This window comes from Cardiocondyla obscurior, linkage group LG07, assembly GCF_019399895.1.
Source record: "Cardiocondyla obscurior isolate alpha-2009 linkage group LG07, Cobs3.1, whole genome shotgun sequence".
NCBI lineage: Eukaryota > Metazoa > Arthropoda > Insecta > Hymenoptera > Formicidae > Cardiocondyla > Cardiocondyla obscurior.
In genome coordinates this window covers 184,182-202,779 of record NC_091870.1, presented here as the reverse complement: position 1 = coordinate 202,779, position 18,598 = coordinate 184,182, and the positions used below count along the sequence as shown (strand labels likewise).

General features: G+C 40.2%; 1 protein-coding gene across 2 annotated transcripts in view; it reads left to right on the top strand.

The window, feature by feature from the left end:
* The window catches only part of LOC139103833 (uncharacterized), a 52,557-nt gene extending 35,540 nt beyond the window's left edge, over positions 1-17,017 (top strand). For both annotated transcript variants that reach the window (XM_070658888.1, XM_070658889.1), the window contains exons 3-5: positions 1,883-2,031; positions 4,527-4,898; positions 6,698-17,017. In XM_070658888.1, the coding sequence (XP_070514989.1) occupies positions 1,986-2,031; positions 4,527-4,898; positions 6,698-6,828 (549 nt within the window). In that variant the 5' untranslated portion in view covers positions 1,883-1,985 and the 3' untranslated portion in view covers positions 6,829-17,017. The remainder of the gene's footprint in view (positions 1-1,882; positions 2,032-4,526; positions 4,899-6,697) is intronic.
* Positions 17,018-18,598: the final 1,581 nt, after the last annotated feature.

Below are 18,598 nucleotides of genomic sequence, written 5' to 3'. Positions count from 1 at the left end.
GACTTCGAACACGGACCACCTCAATTGCTCTGCACTCGATTAAGCATCTTTCGAGGTAATTTCCCGGGAGCTCTTGAGAATTTCCTCCGATTCCGCGGTAACGACTCGGACAACGCCGGACCGAGGACGGTTACTCGAAAGCGAAATAGAATTTCTTCGCGTCTAACGTCGACGAGTATTACGCGGAATAGCTGTACGCTCGAATGCGTGCACCCGCACGCATATGTGTACACGCGTGTGCGTAGCGTGCAAAATGTATTTCCAGAATAAGTTCTGGCTATTATTTTACTATATTATAATATTACTGTACTATAATATATACTATACTGTGCTATAATATTACTCGACTAAGGTAGAATTTAATTCTGAGAACGAAATGGGTTGAATTTTAGGATATGCTATTTCGCAATTAACAGCCGCTTCTTCCTAAATTACTATATTAATGTAACTGACGGCTCTAGTTAGCGTACGCGTTAATTGAAAATGCTCTTTCATTCGCACGATGGGGAATAAATTTAGGATAAAAAATATTTCTCTATTGAAACGTATGTATTTAATAATGGCGATTACTGGCACTCGCGTGTGACTGATAATATAACTCGTTGAATAATTCAACAGTTTGTCACGCAGAATTCTATTAACTATAATTGATAATTGCCTAATTGATAGCAGCCTCTTACAATTTCATACATTAAATTAATATTGAATAGATTGGGTGAGCTCAAACACCGCATTAATTTCCATATTTATCAAAAATAAGCCAGCGTTGAATAATTCATAGTTTAATGTATTATACGCGTCTCAAAATTATCCTTCAATTTATCTCAATATATTTTTTCCATGCCATATTTATTGCCGCTATCATTGCGCGGGCAAATTAATCAATCAAAGTCGAAACTCTTTAAGATTTATTGGCGATGCTGACCCATTCTGATGGCACGCTAGAAATTGATATATGTATGTATATATTGTTATCGTAAAACATCTGCGCACCCTTTTCGATCACTGTAGAGACATCGTGATAAAAACTCCGGCAATAATTACCATCTGCGCGCAGTGTCGACGTCATTTTAATTATCAGTGGACTTGGGCGCAACAATTTGAAAGCGTAGAGGATAGATTTTTTTTTCCACGGCAACGAAACGGACGGTTTTCGGTTCTCCGCGTGGAATTAACGATTCCAATAATGTACGCGAATGGCTCGGTTCGATATTACGTCCAGCTCATAGTTTTGCAGCTCGCTCAGCAATTTTACAACAAGGAGGGAAGCGCGACGTTTCGCGATGTTTTGCGAATAGGAATATAATCTTGCCCGTAGCCAGCCAGGATTCATACTGACGCGCTCATGCATAAGCCATTTGCTGGTTTACGGAAATGTCGGGAGCCCCGCGCGACTCGCTCTCGAAAGCGAATTTATACATTATTCGCCGGCGATTATATAGGACGGCGTATCCCGCGTTTCGCGGCACGGCGAGGCCGCTCCCGACGTGGTTCGTTTCAATTATTCGTATGCCTCCGCGATGCAATCCACCGATACAAGCAATTTTCGACCTTCTGTAGCGCAGTTAGTCATGCAGGCGCATCCGCCTCACGGGGGAGCTCCACGTATGTAGATATCGTCACAATTGCTATTTCAACGTCGGAGAGAGAACAAAAGGAAGCATCTCAAGGCTTCAAAGAGATGCATCAAATGTTAAAATAGAATATCCAGACTGTCAAAGTAAATATGATTACGGGATATATCGATAAATGCTCGGCGTTAGATTTGTCAGTTTGATTTCTGTTACTTTCAGTTCCGTCGGTGAAAGATGAGGGAGAGTAAAAGATCTCTTTTGTTCAAATATATATGTCTCTAATGTGAAATTTTCTTTTCTGTTTTAAGGACCACGGTTCCAAGGTGCAGAACTAGCCATTGACGATTTCGGTGTACACGTGAAGTTCAACGATGTAGCAGAGTTCTCCACGGGACGACCTGTTGATGAAGTATGGGGTGGTTCTTTCTTGCCAGTATCTTATTGCTCTCCTTATGCGGTAAGTAATAAAAATACATTTTTCCAATTTTTTTTTTGCTTTGTAGTTAATTGTAAAATTACGCAATCAAAAATTCAAGCGGTACCAAAAACAAAACAGTACCGTTTTATATGGAAAAAGCAATTTCCGTGATGATTGGTTAAAACTTGGCTACCCTGCGGATTTAATAACGCGCTCAATTTCGATACAGATTGCCACAGGTTGAGCCTAAATTATACTTCGTTTAAATTAATCGATTTTCTACTCGTCGTTAGATTTCCGGTGTTATTCCTAACACCGTGGTTGATCAAAATTTTAATCTGCATATGCAGATCACTCCAAATTACCGACGTAAAATAGCGAGAAAAAAAAATTTCCTTTATAAAGTTTGCGTTCTTCATGTCGCTAACACGATTCTGCATTAAGGATGCTGCGAAACCGTTAATCACATTTTTCGCAAAACTGACGGTAAATTAATTTTTTTATTTTTAAAGAGAAAGACAGTTCTCTTATGTGACACGTTATGCATGCGACGAAAGTCGGCACTTGATAATCGTTATTTCAGCGGTTCCTAAATTTTGCACAATCTTTTCAATTAAAAGAAGGTCCCTTTAATTAACTTACTTCCCTAATTAAATGCCATTTGTTTTATGTCTTTACATTAACTGATAAATCTTAACATTTACATGTAATTCTTTGTTACATGTGTTATTTTCAATACATAATCATCTTGTAACATGCCTTTTTTTTTTTAATGCATAATAATGGCAAATTATATTTAATAATTTATTATATAAAATCGATAAATTGTCAGTGCACAAGAAAAATATTGCTATTTTACATTTTTATACTAACGTTTTATAATAAGAATTTCTGATTATTCAACAAAGCAAACCTGAATCTATTTTCTATCTCACGTCGAAAAGACACGGTTCACTAAATTCGTTTTGCAAAAAGAATGCAACAGGTTTTGTAGCCAGTGAACCTCGATGGTCTCGTATTCAAAGGAATAGAATTATTGAATAGACAAAATTGGTATCCGTAGTATTTTTCTTTATTCTTGCAAACTTCTCTTGGGTTTTTCACTTTTTGGTTATTTCGAAAGTTAATATTAGCGTAGTAAAGTAAATTCTGACATTTTTTTACAAGTTTAATTACAATTGTTATTTATTCTTAAATATTTCTTAATATAAGGAAACGTATATACGTATAGTAAAATGTAATGCAGGTTAAAAATCTGTTTTTTTTTTTTCTTAATTACTTGATATCATTTATCGATTTTATATGTTATTGGAAAAGGATTTTGACTTAATAAAATTTTGGTAATTAAGATAAACGTGTGCGCATCGTAAAAAATATTATAAAAACTAAATTTTTTTCTCGACAACAAATTTATCACGCTTATCTAAGTACGAGGGAATAATATACCGAAGAAAACAGCAAAAACAATTATCCGTTAATAAATTTATTTAATTCAGAATTTAATTGCAAAATTATTTAGTAATAATGACGAATATAATTATCATTTCGCGAATACAATATATTAGTTCTGCAATTAGTACTGCGTAATTAATAACTGCATTATTATAACAATTTAGCACAATTCAACAAAATTATACTTGTAATTATAGAATTTTGATTTATCTCTATCTCTTTATCGTTGTTATAATCGTCATCGTTTGTCCACATTGACAATGAGAGGTGCCGAAAATACGATTCATCACTCATCTCTGTAAATTGGCCGTCAATCCATTAACATCAATGTCACTCCTCGACCCAATAACGGATTGCAATCCTCTCGACTCTTAAGTATATGCATTGTTAGGCATCTCGCCGATATAGAGAAGAAAAGATGTCACTTTGACACTTTTATATTTCGATTCTTAACTCCCTGCTGTTATTGAATTATCTCCCACCTCTTATCGATTACGATGATCTGGTTGCTAATTAAAGCGAGAATAATCGATGGCGTATTTATAGAAACCTACTTACCGCAAACTTAGCGAAGCAATTTATACGATTCTCTGATCCCTTTGCATATTCACCTACCTGAAAAATCCTTCGCATGGATACCTTCTGCTCTATTACACCGCGCCTTCGCATATCTAACGCTGAAATCGATTCTTTCAGAATTCTAATTAAATTTATTCTAAATGTACGTTTGCGCACATTAACCGGAGTGTCAACTTTAAATAGATCGCATTTAAATGACATTATTTTTCTTGCCTCAAAGTTAAACTATTAAAATTTAATATATAATTTCTTTTTACTTTTCGAGCTTGTAATTTTTCTGTAAGAGTCTAATCGTTAATCGGAAATAAAGGTTATAACGGCGACGATTGAAAATAATTTTCACGAGATAAGCGAAGGAGCAGGTGAATCGGAGAAGGAGCGCACGGTCCACCGTGAAAACCTCCATGATCGATTGAACGCTGAGAGATAGTTTAACGGCGCGCACGCTCTGATCTGTCCATTTCATGCTGCTTCCTGGGAATTTCCGGGTCGGACAAAAAAAGCGGCGGGAGCGCCGATGCCACAGAGTGCTGGAGGCCACGGTCAACCGCAGGCTGGCTCGTCGCCGAGCACCCCGGGCCCCGGCGCCGGTGGTTCTATCGGTGGTGCTACCGGAAGCGGCGGCGTCGGCGGTGGCGGCGGAGGAGCTACTGGTTTCTCTACCGGCGCTGACGGGGCTGCTTCTTACGGTCTTGGTGTCACCGGTGGGACCATCGGCGGTGGGTCAACCGGCGGTGGGGCCGGCGGCGGTGCCGCTGCTTCCGGGACCGGATGGTCCAGCAAGGGCCCAGCTCGTCGGGGTCGCGGGTGGCGAGATTGGCGTCGCGGCGATCCCACCCTGAACAAGGGCCTGTGGAAGTCAAAGGGCCCTCTAGGTAACGAATTTCTCTTCACGTCATTTTGCTCTGCTTTTGTGTGTGATCCACGTTGTTGCATCCTGCACTCGTTCGTGCTTGCGAGCAATATTGCCGTAATAAAACGTTAAGTAGTCGATGTTTTGTCTTCTTAAGAGCCACTTTACTTATTGAGAAACGTTGGTATTATTAGTGCAATTAGCGTGATCGTTGCATCTTAGTTCGAAGGCTTTATAGCTCTCATCTATCTTCTGTTGCTCTTTTAATTTATTGAGATTTCCCAGATATGCAATTTGTTCGCCTCTTGTTATATTTTTGCATTGTATCTTGAACATATCCGACGTAATCGTTTGCGTATAGAGATCATGAAATCAGCGTCGAAACTTAGTGTTTTTATTTGCTGGAATTAAAACTTTGCATGGACGTGTCTTAAATCTAATAGGCGGCTTTATATTTTTCGCTCCACACTTGTGATTTATTTTCACGCGCCACATGTCTAAAGCTATAAATACTCATAAACTATAAATGTCATTAATTTTACGTAAATATCGCTTGTGAAATCCCACGTCGTCGTAAATTGTACTCGCACATATGACGGTGACATAACGTGAATGCAATTTATATCATCATATGCTCGTCGACTTCCGTCGACATATCAGTTCGTGGCCGCAATTTGTTGAAAGAAGTTTTTTTTTTTTTTAATTCGCCATCTCGACGTAACAGCATCTGCTACGAAATTTCATATCACGATAGTCGCGAACCATAAAGCACAACTTGCGGCACGGTGCTGCAATTTTGTGGAAGATAGTTTGCTCGTCCTCGATTACGTATACGCTTGAATGAAGAAACGCTACGTAAGAAATTTTTCATATGCACGTCAGTAATATAAAATTATCGGGGCCTCGAGCGAAGTCACAATCTTCCTTGAACTTTTCAAATTTAAACCTACGTCTCGCAAACAATGCGCATTCATCGTTCGAATTTCAATCGTATCGCCGGGCCGCACGAGTTCAATTAAATTATCGCGATGGAAGCTCGGAGCAGGAGTCATTTAGCAAATCGGATTAGAATCTAGTTAATACGCGGCGCATTCGAATTCAACCGGAGAATTTTTTATCACCATTTTACCGTAAGCGAATACGGCGGCAATGCGCTTTGTTTTTCCGCCGCTGTCAATAGCAGTCATTCGATAACATCGGTGCAAGACCGGGGACAGAGTATAAAGATAATAACGGCGACGGGGGTGAAAAATTCATGAAACGAACAAACGAAACGGCATCGTTTCTCTCGTATTCTCCGTTGGTTCGAGCCTGAGCGCGTTTTAACTTTCAAATACGGTCTTGACCGCAGAGAGATCTTTGCTTTGGAAATTTCAAATTTTCATCACAGATTAGGACTTTCTAAATCGTAAGGTTTCTTGAGTTGCTTGTTAAAAAAAAAAAAAAAAAAAAGAATGTTACTTTTGCGTTAATTACAGTCCATAGTATATTTCGTGTAACTACCCTAGTCCACTGTTTGATTTCGCTTTGACTTGGCAAATTCCATTATACGCTTCCCGAAGCAACGTATAACGTTTGATGCAATTAATTGAATTGCACACGCACGTAGGATAACATATTACACTTGAAGAGCTTGAAGCAACAAGCATGCATTAGCACCTAAGCTAAACGTTCGCACCGGTGATCCTCCCACAATGCATGCGACCTTTCGCTGCCCTGCGGCCATTAGCAAGCAAAGGTGGTTAATTATCTCCTTGACTGCACGCACGTTTCGTACACGGGTCGAATGCGTTTCACGAGCGCGCGTACGTGTGTGAACAGATTCGCTAGGGCAGGCGGAGATCTACATCATCGTGGCCCTCCTGATCGGCTTCTTCACCGTGGTGATCGGCTGCTGGCTGTCCGACAATTGCTGGTCACCGGAACCGGAGGGGGTTGTCACCCTCGCATAGCCTAGTGCTGACTTCCGTGCCTCCAGGCGATAACAACTACTACGATTCCCCTCCTACAGGATTCTTCAGGACCTCGGTCGTTACTCGGATCATCGCGGTAACGCACCCGGCAACGTCAGCGGCAATCATCGGCCGTTGCTCGACATCAACGACAATGACACGCTGTTGCGCGTGTAAGCACCACGCACGGCGGGCTTCTCCTCGTTGAAGAGGTATCGCTCGATCGACGGCGTCGAATTGCGAACCAACCTCCTTCGCAAGTTCCTATTTCGCAAGAGACGAGCTTTCGAGTAGGATCGGTTCTTGAGCGTGAAAAAGAGACGTCGAACAGGGAAATGAAATTGACGGAGAAACAAACTGTGAAATTTTTTCGCTCTGTATCTAATATCTAGTTTCCAAAGTCGCAAAATTCGCTTGTCGATTAAAAATTGGGGCGCGTTGGATTTAAATTAAATTGAAAAGAGACACGCATGTCGCGATATGTCGTACGTAAGCGGACGATGGTGTAGCTTGTTTTATTCAATCGAGATGATCCTTAAGACTGACTTTGCAGTTGTCAGTTCCTTTTGCGTCGTTGTAAGTTGTGGGCGAGCCTTTTTCAAGCTTATTTAGACACGTACACGCACATATTTCAATTCGAACGCAGACGTTCTATTAAAGTAATTGTACATTCTATTTGTATATTTAATCGTTAATTTAATTAACGCATAATTAATTAATCAAGCATTAATTGCGTGTACAGCGCATTATTACGGAGTGCTCGCGATGAATATCGATACGGGAGCTATTATCGCTTGTTACGCAATCAAGTGACAAGCTCTCGGACTTGGAGATAATTGATTCCGCTTGAAGCAGGGTACGGCATTAAGGGCGATCTACCCGATAGCAGACGTTCAAAGAAAGAAATATCTGAAACATCTTGAATTGATTTGTCCTTAATATAAACTCAACTTGTCACGTTATACGTCGAAATATACGAATGAAATCAACGTGTTCATTCCACCCTTTACTTCTTTCACGATTAAAGAGATCTCGACGGCCATCCCGCACGCAACCCCCAAAAAAATTCGTCCCCGATTCGCCGGCTGATCCTCTCATTAAATCCTCGGAGTCGAATTGTTTTCGCGCGCGCCCGGCAGAATTGCGTTTCCCAATTTTAAAGCGAGGCGAAGTTTAGGGTACCTCCGCCCTTCCGCCGGTCGTTGAAATTCGATCGGACTTGGCGGATTCGCATGCACGAACGAAAGCGGACGGATTACGGGAGCGACAGGAGCCAACGGGGGTTCTTATTGCGATAATACGCGAAGTTGCTGCATCGAACGGCGTCACGCCGGTGGCCGCAACTTCGCTGCGGCCGCGCGCAAAGTCCGAAATAGGTCAGCGATGTTGTGGTCATCTCCCTCGCTCGTCCTCGCCGAAAGCGCTCGCAGCATCATTAAAGCACGTCGTATCGAAATGATCGCGCTGAGATGCACGCGACGGCGCGGATAACGACGTCGCCGCATGTTTTAATCATCGTGTTGCACGTTTATGACGTCGATCGCGAGCCCGTCGGGAACGGCTCTGATCTGTAGTTAACTTTCAACGGACCCGGGGCGAGCGTCCTCTCGAATTTCGACGCCGTTCTGTATTAATTTTGCTATTAATTTCTCATCGGTCATTAATCGCTTCATTAGTTGCTCTATTATCTCGAAGTTGCGTCATTGAAAGTTCGCTTTTCTTTTCTTAAACACGGTTATCAGGGAAATTTGATAAGTTGCGTAATCTAATGTGCCACCTTTACCGCTTTTAATTGAAAAGACAGTAATAAAAAACAATTGTAAAGACATAAGAACGTGCCATGTACTATAAAATAATTAGTAATTGAAACTTTTTGAGACTTTGACGCGGTAAAACTTTTCACCGACTTGACGAAAATCCGCGCGTAAGCCTGATCAAATTGGATTTGGATTTTGGATTTCCAAAAATTTGATACAGTCAGCGTCGGAGAGTAAATGATTAAATACCGCGAGACTTTTTTTTTCCCTCTGTCCAGAAATATCCAGGAAACCCGCGGTGAATAACGACATGCTAATATCGCGCTTTCAGTCGGACTGAAAAATTGATGAAAAAAAAAAAAAAAATCTGCGATGTCACGTAGGTTTGATGCACTTGGGTATTTGCGAATGCATGCGCGTGACATAAACGCGAAACAACGAGCAAGATGTAGGTATGTAGGTGCGTAGTGGACGACAGTAGCAGACAGCACGATATATCACGTTGTTCGAAAGGGATGCGATCGCTGTCGAATCAACCGTCCGCGTTTTTTTTTTTCCCCCTTTTTTTCCCGCATATTGTCCTATGCGGGGCGAGCGGTCGCATTGACAGACTAATTAACCCGGAAGGCTCTCCACAGCTTTCTCCGCGCCGCGTTTATTTTATCTGTCGCTCGAAAGCCCGCGGCTGCCTACACACGCATGTTTGATCGATTAATTCAATTTTGATGCGCTCCGACAGGCGACTGATGATCTCAAAGGGCAAAAAATTACGTTCCGGATGAAAATTTCATTAAAACGTATGACGCATTAATCTTTTGAAGGGAGATACGCGATGTTTGCTTTAACATTAAAATGTAATATTGAAAGCAAACTCATTGCGAAAATGTGATAATAATAAATTTTCCGAGGTTTTTTTTTTTCTTTTTTTTTTGTTTTTTTTAATCCATCATCGTTGGTCTCGTTTACCTCTGCGTGCTTCATTATTTAAGATTGCTTTGCCAGAACAAACGTAGGATAACTCAGTTTTGATATCGCAAATTGAGAATTTACATCATCTAGATTGACAGCAGTTTTTATAAAAAGATTCGATATTAAAAAAATCTCATTAAATGTCCATAATGAAACTTTTTTTTTTTTTCTTTTTCTTTTTTTCAGTTTGACATATTTTAAATTTATTTTTCGCGTTATTTACTTTACCGTGATACGTGCAATATGATTTGAAACTAAATAAAAAAGGAATATATTTTTTCGTTGATAGTTTTATTTCAGCTGTCTAAACTGTCTCTATAGAAAGATCAATATTTCCATTTGGGAAATTTTTTACCTCTGTTAAATACACGTCGCGGAATAAATTACATTTCTATGTATTCCCTTCCGTTCGGGCATGACGTTTTCGATTTCCCTCCCCCTCCCCTTGTTTCGGCAGAGATTGTCGAGCGTGTAGCGCGAGGTGCGTCCCGGCGGTATCCGAAAGAGCCAACAATCGAGACCCGCCATCGGGGCTTTTCCGCTGATGAAGATCCCGCTGGCGTTTCCAGCAGGCGGCGTGAATTATGGCGGTGCGGCCGGCGCGAGCCGGACGTTCCCCGGATACGATCGTCGCTGCTCGCGTATCCGCGCGAAGGGCGAGAACGTAACGCGCTGGCACGGAGTTGGTGAGCTTCGTAAATCACCTCGGGTACGACGTGGTACCCCGTCGCCGGTCCCCCGTGTACTCGTCCCCGCGCACGAGCCGAACACGGCTGGACAATACGCGTTCCGCGTGAACTGCGGTACCCGATGTCTCGGGCAGATAGTCCGGGTTCAGGAGGAATCCTTCCCTACGGGGACCGCGACGCGCGATCGCTCATTCCGCTTGACATCCGCAATCCTCCGCTCGAAAGGGAGCCCATTAGTTTCCGTTAGGAAATAAATCTATGCTCTCCGCTACCTTTTGAAAAAGCGCAGATTTCGACCGGTCGTATTCGCCGGGTGTCTTTTATACGCGCGGCAGAGACCTAATTTAAACACGCGATCGTTCATAAATAAAAGTAACGCGAAGCTCTATTAATATGCTACATTTAACAGACGAATAAAAGGAAATGAATGCGCGCTGGGTGAATTCTTAATTTTAAATTCGCGTTGGAAATTATTAAACGCCGCCGATGGTCGAACTTTTTGAATTAAAGTTTATTTAAGTCGCATGAAAAATAAAGCATTGTCAATGCCTCACTTTTAAAGTTCCGTACCGCCGAAATACCGTGTAAAAGTTCTGCCTTCCTAAAGCGAAAATGGTTATAAATCTCATACTTGCAAATTTGATCTTATTATTTCAGTTACGTATTATGGAAATCAGAATATATTTCGTAGAAATTCAAGTATCGAAATAAAAATATAACCTGAAAGATAGTTATTAATTAGTATAAAGCGAAAGTTGAACCGGGCAAGCAATTTGAAAGTTGAATAATTAGCCGCAAGCGAGAGTTTTCAAAAAGTAATGGCAAAGTCTTGTATAATAACTGTATCGGATATACATTATTTCCTGCACCGTCATTAAATTATCTTACAGCTCACGTCAAATTTCCTTTAAACTTCAATTTACCGGGTTTGTGAAATGCGGGGTAAACGAAGGAAGGAGGATATGATAAATTGGTAGGATACAAATTGCTGGGCTCGATTACCATCTACATAGTTGATTTATCGACAAAGGAGCAATCTCTTGATGGCGTGATAATTATTATAAATTATTATCCATACGTAATCCAATTACGAGTGATCATCTTGCATTTTCTGCCACTGTCCGTAAATCTAACGTGAAAAAAAAAAAAAAATAAAGAATAAAACTTAATAAGAGAAGTAAATTTCTGTAGTGATGTAGGTCGCATTGCGATTGAGATCTTTCGATTTGTCGAGCAATAGCGAGCGATATTGCGATGCTTTCAAAACCCGCATACAAAAGAAAATAATAGCCGCGCGAAGACTGACAACCGCAGAAGCGCTACGATTCGAATCGCGGTTCGATTAGTAGCGTGCAACGCCAAGAGGAGACTCTACAACGTTACCAATTATTACGCGGTTCGATTGAATTTTTACGCGATTCAATTTCGCATGCAAATTTGTCTTGCATTAAATTTTTTTTTACTTACTTTAAGTGAAAAACTTTCATATAATTTTTTTACGAATTGACGAATTACTTCTATAAAATATTTACTTTGACGTTTAAAAGCTCGTTACGACTTTATTAATTATTATTTTTATGCGCGGACTTGGGCGTCAAAAGATATTCCGTCGGAATCAAAAACGATCCCGCGGTAATTGAAACGCGACAAATTCTCGCAAAATAACCGCAACGAGGCAGTGACCTAAAATAATCGTGCGTTTTTAGACTACGGCGGCGATAAACGCAGAAGCGCTACTTTCGCGGAAGTAAATGCACGCTGGATAAGAATGATAAAGGCAAACGGGGAACTCGGGATGCAAGTCGACCGCGTTCGCGTGTATCCCGCATTAAGTCGAGCAACGGTGAACGGCGCTTGCCGCGATCGTTACGTAGTAATTGCGACAAAAACGTTGCCTCGAAAGAAATCGCCGTGTTTGGCGGCGAGGTCCTTGAGAGGGATGGAAAAGAAGTCCCTTGCTCGGAGGGGGCACGTCGTTGTTACTCATCTGAACCGGAAGTTTACCTCGCGTTTTCTCAGCGAGTAGGTTCGTTTTTGCACGCGAACACGCGCAAGTTTCTCCGCAAGCCGCGGCTTCCAATTTCGTCGGGACCACGACGCGAGCCGAGAGTTCCGTCAGCGGATAATTTGTTACCGCGTGCCAGACGAAGTGTCCTCGTGGAATTACTATTAATATAAAGGAGCATCTCGGATTTTGTATTCGATTCCGTAGTGGTCGAATACGCTCGTTCGTTGCCGGAAGGTAGTCTTAATTGACTTTGGCCCGCGCGAAACGTGCGTATCCACTCTTCAGGTAGAATTCCGTTTGGCTAAAGATTTTCTGCTTGTAAGTTGCGTAGGGATTAGCGCGAGCGTACTATGTATAAGCCGCTTATCTGACGAGCGATGCAAATCCGTGCAAACGTTATTATCAGACGTTTCCGTCAGACGTGGATATTATCTGAAGAGCTGTCTCAATAGGACTTTCAGAAATAGATCTAACAATATTTCCGAATAAATGTGGACGACCCCGCTCCGTTGGGTGAACTAAAGAGAAGTATCGCGAAAGTAAAATACGCCTGTGTGACTGGGATCAAAACGCGAGAAACCCAAGTGACATTCCGTATCTAGAAACTTTTAGTATTTTATGCAGAGCGGGTGCAGTTTCGAGTTTGCGAGTAACTAGTCTTGCGCGGGACACGCAAATCGAGATTTATCCGCGCGATTTTTTTCAACTGATTTGCACCGATGTGCTCTCGAGCGCAATAAGGGAAAAAGGAAGTTGATGTCGCGCGATTTTTCCTGGCGACACGCTTGAGTTTTTTTTTAGACATGAAAGGTAGTAAAAACCTTCGCGTGCTTGCGAGTTTTACGATCAAACGTCGCGCAATTACTATGAACTGAAACCCACTGCTGCACGTGCTCCGTGTATGTGCATACATACATACGAAGATCGTTTTACAGGTAGGTTTTGTGTGGAATATCGTAACAAACGATTTGGCTCGTATTTCGTGCGCTGAAAGAGATAAGATTAGAGCAACGTTCCATGCGTGGCTCAAATAGGTCTGTAGGTAGTTTATGACACGCACGAGGCCGAATACGAGATTCCGTTGTGACGATACGAAAATTCCATTCACATCGCTCATCGACGAATAGTTCTGGAATTGCCTCGCTCTCCGTTAATTTTTCAGTTTAAGTTGAACTACATTTACGTCGGAATAATTTTGTTGCTTCGTTATCGAGGATTTGAATTAATTTCTCCACCTTTCATAATTGCAATCCCAAAAGGCATCCGCGAGTGCCCGTTTGATAAACGTTTAGTCACGCGTACATCATCTGTACATACATACATCCATTCCGGGAGGAGGCGTTTTTTCACATTCGAAACGACCAGTCTACGCTTTCGCCTTTACTTGTAGTTTACTTGTAGCGAGTTCAGCAGCTACGCTGGGCCCACATTTAGAAATGTCAGATTCTCGCGAGGGAAGGTAAATCCAGGTGAGAAGCTCCGGAATACCGAGCGTCTCAGACAGTGAGAGATAGTTACGAACTTCTCACCCCGTTGGGAGTGCCAAAAGCTGCGTTTCTCGATCGCGCTTTACCGCACGGTTCTCGTCTTTTCTTCCTTTCTTTCTGAGCCGAATTAGATTTTAAGAGAGTTGCGCGTCCGAAATACGGAGAAATATAAGCATCTTGCCTTAGCGCGCGTTACAACGAAATAATGAAGCTGCTTTTTTATTCACGCGAATATAAATACCGTCTCTCGCTCTGACTGCTCAAGCTCTGCTTACTCTCTTTGATGCGTCTATCTTTCGACACATCGGATTTGATACGCGATTACATATGTATAACGTAAGCTTGACAGCCACGTAGGCGCGAGTTACTTTGTTTCGTTTTTCTTTATACGCATTTTTTTATTATTTACACCTCAATACCTCAGATTATTAATTATCTCGTGCGTTAAATGCAAGTAATATTATTATTTCAATTTCTGCAAGTTGTGGGCGATAATCAATATAACGTAGATCCTTGTAATAAAAAAATTATTCTACTGTTTTAACTTGTTTACTGAAATTTATAATTCGACGAAAAACAGTAGAAATTCATTACTTTTATTAATTTCTCGAGCACGGAATTTATTCAATAATTTTTTTTTTAATCCACGTGGAAATACCGTGTAAAGGTTAAATATTATTTCGATTTTGCGTCTTCCAATCACGATTTGTTGTATCAGCACGAGCGACGGCTTAATTCAACGGGCGAAACGTGTAAATAATCGATACGGGATTAATATTTGCGACGCGTTCGCACTTTGGCACCCATTTTAACGGCCGAGCCTTGCGTCCGTGCAACGCATGTCGCATTTTTACAGACGACGAGCGTTGCTCGGCGTCGCAGGCGTCGGTGGCGTCATTATCTCTCGGAAAAGTAATTGCTGTTCGTTAATGACGTCCTGTGCGCCGTTCCGACACAAAGGCGTCGGCTCGGACAACGGGGACCCGGTGACGTAAGAAGAACGGAAGACGGCCGATTATATTCCGCGGATCGTTCTTCTGGAAATCAGATAGGCGTAATTAATGAACTTTCGACGATTTTCTGGCACGAATTAAGGTGCGACGAATTCATTTCAAGCGGGAACAACGAACGTTATCGACGGCGACACCCGCCGAGAAAATACGACTCGCGTTTCGGTGTCGTCCATCTGCGGGAATCGGAAAATCGATGCTTCTTCCTTGATTAATCGGCGTTCTTAATTTATTCGCCTTCGTTCGAATTAAACGTATAATAGACGATTTAGTGCGAATTCCAATAGTAGACTGCAATGTACAATTTTATTCTGGGATATTAAGCCGTGTATACGTTAATAAATAGGATTCGAAGGCACCGAACGGTTTCTTTTGTCGACGACGAAATGCAAATGATTCTCGGATAATTAAATACATCTAAATCGGAAACGTTGCGTCGAGATTAAACGTTTGAGCGTGCACATTTGTAATTTATTATTTTAAATAACGAGAGCGTGCCCGTTGTGTTGAGCAACTCTCTCGTATAGAAAAATACCCACGCTAAATGCGGTTAATGTGTCGGATTATATTCCTCCCCTCTCCCCCTGTCCTCTTAATGATTTATGCGTTTCGTGGCGATACGATTAAAAGTTGCGCAACGCAACTAGGAAAGGATTACAAACCGTCGGTCGGAATTAATATCGGTTTTCGATTCCTAGCTATCATCCATTTGCGATCGTAGCGAAAGATCGATGTTGCTCTAGACTTCAACCCATTCGCGTGCGCCCGTGAGCTTGTGTCGCACGGCGGCATCGTACATTAATAAAAGGTGATAATAACGTATTAAACTAAGTGGACCAACGTCTCAAAGCCACATGTGGAAATTCTAAAAAGGGTCATAGCATAGAAAGAAAAAAAGAGAGAAAGAGAGAGAGAGAGAGAGAAGAAGACCCGCTTGAAAGTGTTATAAGTGCATCGCGTTAACCAATCGGCCGATCGATCGTTTTTTTTTATCTCTCCCGCAATAAATCATTTGGACGATTGAAGCGACGATGATCGAGGCGGGAGATTTTCTTTGGTGCATACTGTTAGACTAGATACGTTCGCGAAAATCGGAGGATACGCGAATGATGAAAAATACGAAAAGATAGTCCTCATATGTGATAAATGATAAATGATAAATACAATGTTCTTTAGTCAAAGATTTTATTGAAATTTATCGAACGTTGACAAATTGGATGAAAGGGAGTAAGAGAGTTAGAGAAATTAGTAGTTAAATTATAACGAATGTTTAATCATTTTAGATTTTAAAGAAAAAAAAAAAAAATCTGTATATTGCGTTCTAAATTTAAATGACTGAAATATTTAACGAATAAAAATTATAAATGTTAGAGATGAGGATTTTATAAATTTTAGACACTGATGTTACATTGCTCGTTATTTTTTTATTTTCTTTTTTTGTTCATTTTATTATCGCTCAACTAATTTAGCGCTATATTAGTCTCAATTGTATGTGATACGAAAATTTGGATGTACCCGAGTGAAAATTGATTCCCACCGTTACCTAATAATTAACTAGATAAAAAGTATTATTCTACAAAAATTGCACTTAAGTTTTCGAGACGACATTGCGTTTTTCGCTTCAATCGAAGAAATGCATTACCGGTACTGTATGCAAGTTACGAGTGTCATGACTTGCGCGTCTTCCCGCGACGTAACAAAGATTAATGCACTTGGGTGTGAAACATGTTGCGATCAGACAGGCCGATCGGTTAATCGTTAATAGATGTAGATAGTAAAATATCGATATCAGCTTGAGCTACATAACACGTACCACTGTCTAAAAAATTAAACGTACGAGATATTTCCATAAATCATATACATACATACATATATATTATATCTGTATTTATATATACATGAGGCACTGCAACTTCTTTTTCTAGTACGTTTTAAACTACCATTTTTATTCTCATGAGACGCTACCTTTTTTATATTCCTGAAATACAAAATGATGCGTGATGTGTACACAGTGTCGTAAAAACGCATAGCGTGGACGTTCCCGTTAGAAAAAAGTCATATTCAGCATACTAAACTGAACATTATTACAAAAGCATTATTACAAAGAAAAAAAAAACCTAGTCGTATTCCAGCTAAATTTTTTTATTTTTTAAATTCTCCTGTAATATCGAAATGTAAAATGTTTATCGTTATATTATCATTTTTCATATGGATTTGTCCATTACACAAAGTAATGTCATCATTTAATTAAATCATTTCCTTTCTTTTTTTAATAAAATTTTACATTTAACACAATTAAATATTCTTATTAATAATATTATCGGCGCTTCAAGCGGTTTGTTTAAAAAAATTAATATACATTTGTTTTGGAAGCGTACGAAAATATAATTGATCCGCCGAATTGTATATTCGGACAACGATATTTCGCGACAATTGTGTACAGAACACTGCAGTTACTGAAATGAAATTTTGGGAAAATCAAATTTGCATTCGCCAATCGATGAAATTAATTTTGTTTTATTTTTCGATATTTTACGAGAACAGAATGAGATATTAAAATTTTATGTGAAGGCACTGTTTATCATAAGCAATCAAAAGCAGTTTAATATATTATAAATGGCTCTTTGATAACAAGATAATTAAATGTGTGAAAGAATCGCATTCGTCCCTTAAAAAAAAAAAATATATATATTATATATATATATATGTAATAAAAAAATATATAGTCATCTTTTACAGCATTTCCCATATAAAAATCCCATTATCCCGGCTCTAATAATTAATCTTTCGAGCACACGTAAATGTGTCTTTAAGTTCCGTGCTTTACGCGTTCGCTCGGTTCACTTTTGTCTCCGCCTCTTAGAATATTAATAGCTCTTCCTAGGGACAAAGACGATACGAACTTTTAAAGCGATTAATATCCCAACTTTTCCCAAATGAGTGATGCACTTTTATATTTGTTTTTTTTTTTTTTTACGATTATATGCATGCATATTTTTGTTAAAACAACTACGTGAGTAAAGAGATGATATGACGCGGCAATTCGCGCTACGCATTTGAAAGCCAGTCATCGCGAATAAATCATGACTTTCTATCAACGTTAACAGATAATGATAACGTCGTTCCAAATAACATTGCCATTAATTAATTTTTCGTAATCGCCGTTGAAAACGATAGTTTCCACCGATGCTGAATTTTTGTAAGCCAAAGATACATTGCCGAGATCTGTCGATCTGCGATGCAATTCAGATTCAAAACGTGTACGCAGATAAATGATTCAACGATCGATTTATCTGATTTACCAAGCTTTCTCGTTGTTTTGCCGTCTCTTCTGTACTGTCGAGTGTGCGAGTCTTCAATTTCGATATGTTGCCGATGTGCGTGCGATAATTAGCCACGATGTCCATGGTTTTTGCTCACTTGGTACAGCTGCAGCAGGTAGTGTAAATATACATTACGGTATACATATTTTAGTGTGCGTGTGCCTACTTCGTCTTATAGTTTGATACTGTTGTATATACGCGAACTGTATGTACCTCGAGTTATACTGTAACACTTTAACTGTCAATTACATGGAGTTTTACGATATACACAAAACTTCGGCCAGCGTAAATTACATAACTGTAGGCATATACATACATATATATATATACATATATGTATATATATATATATACGTGTGAGTACGTAAGTATGCGTATAGTCGGTATATAAATGTGAGGTGGCGGCCTGTGCATAATTCTAAATTAGATACGTTTGAAGTAAGGCCCGTGCGCGTGTAATTGTCGAAGGGAGAGCGATGTAACTTGACTCTAGGGAAAGAGCATCGGGAGAGTAACTTCTAAGAGTA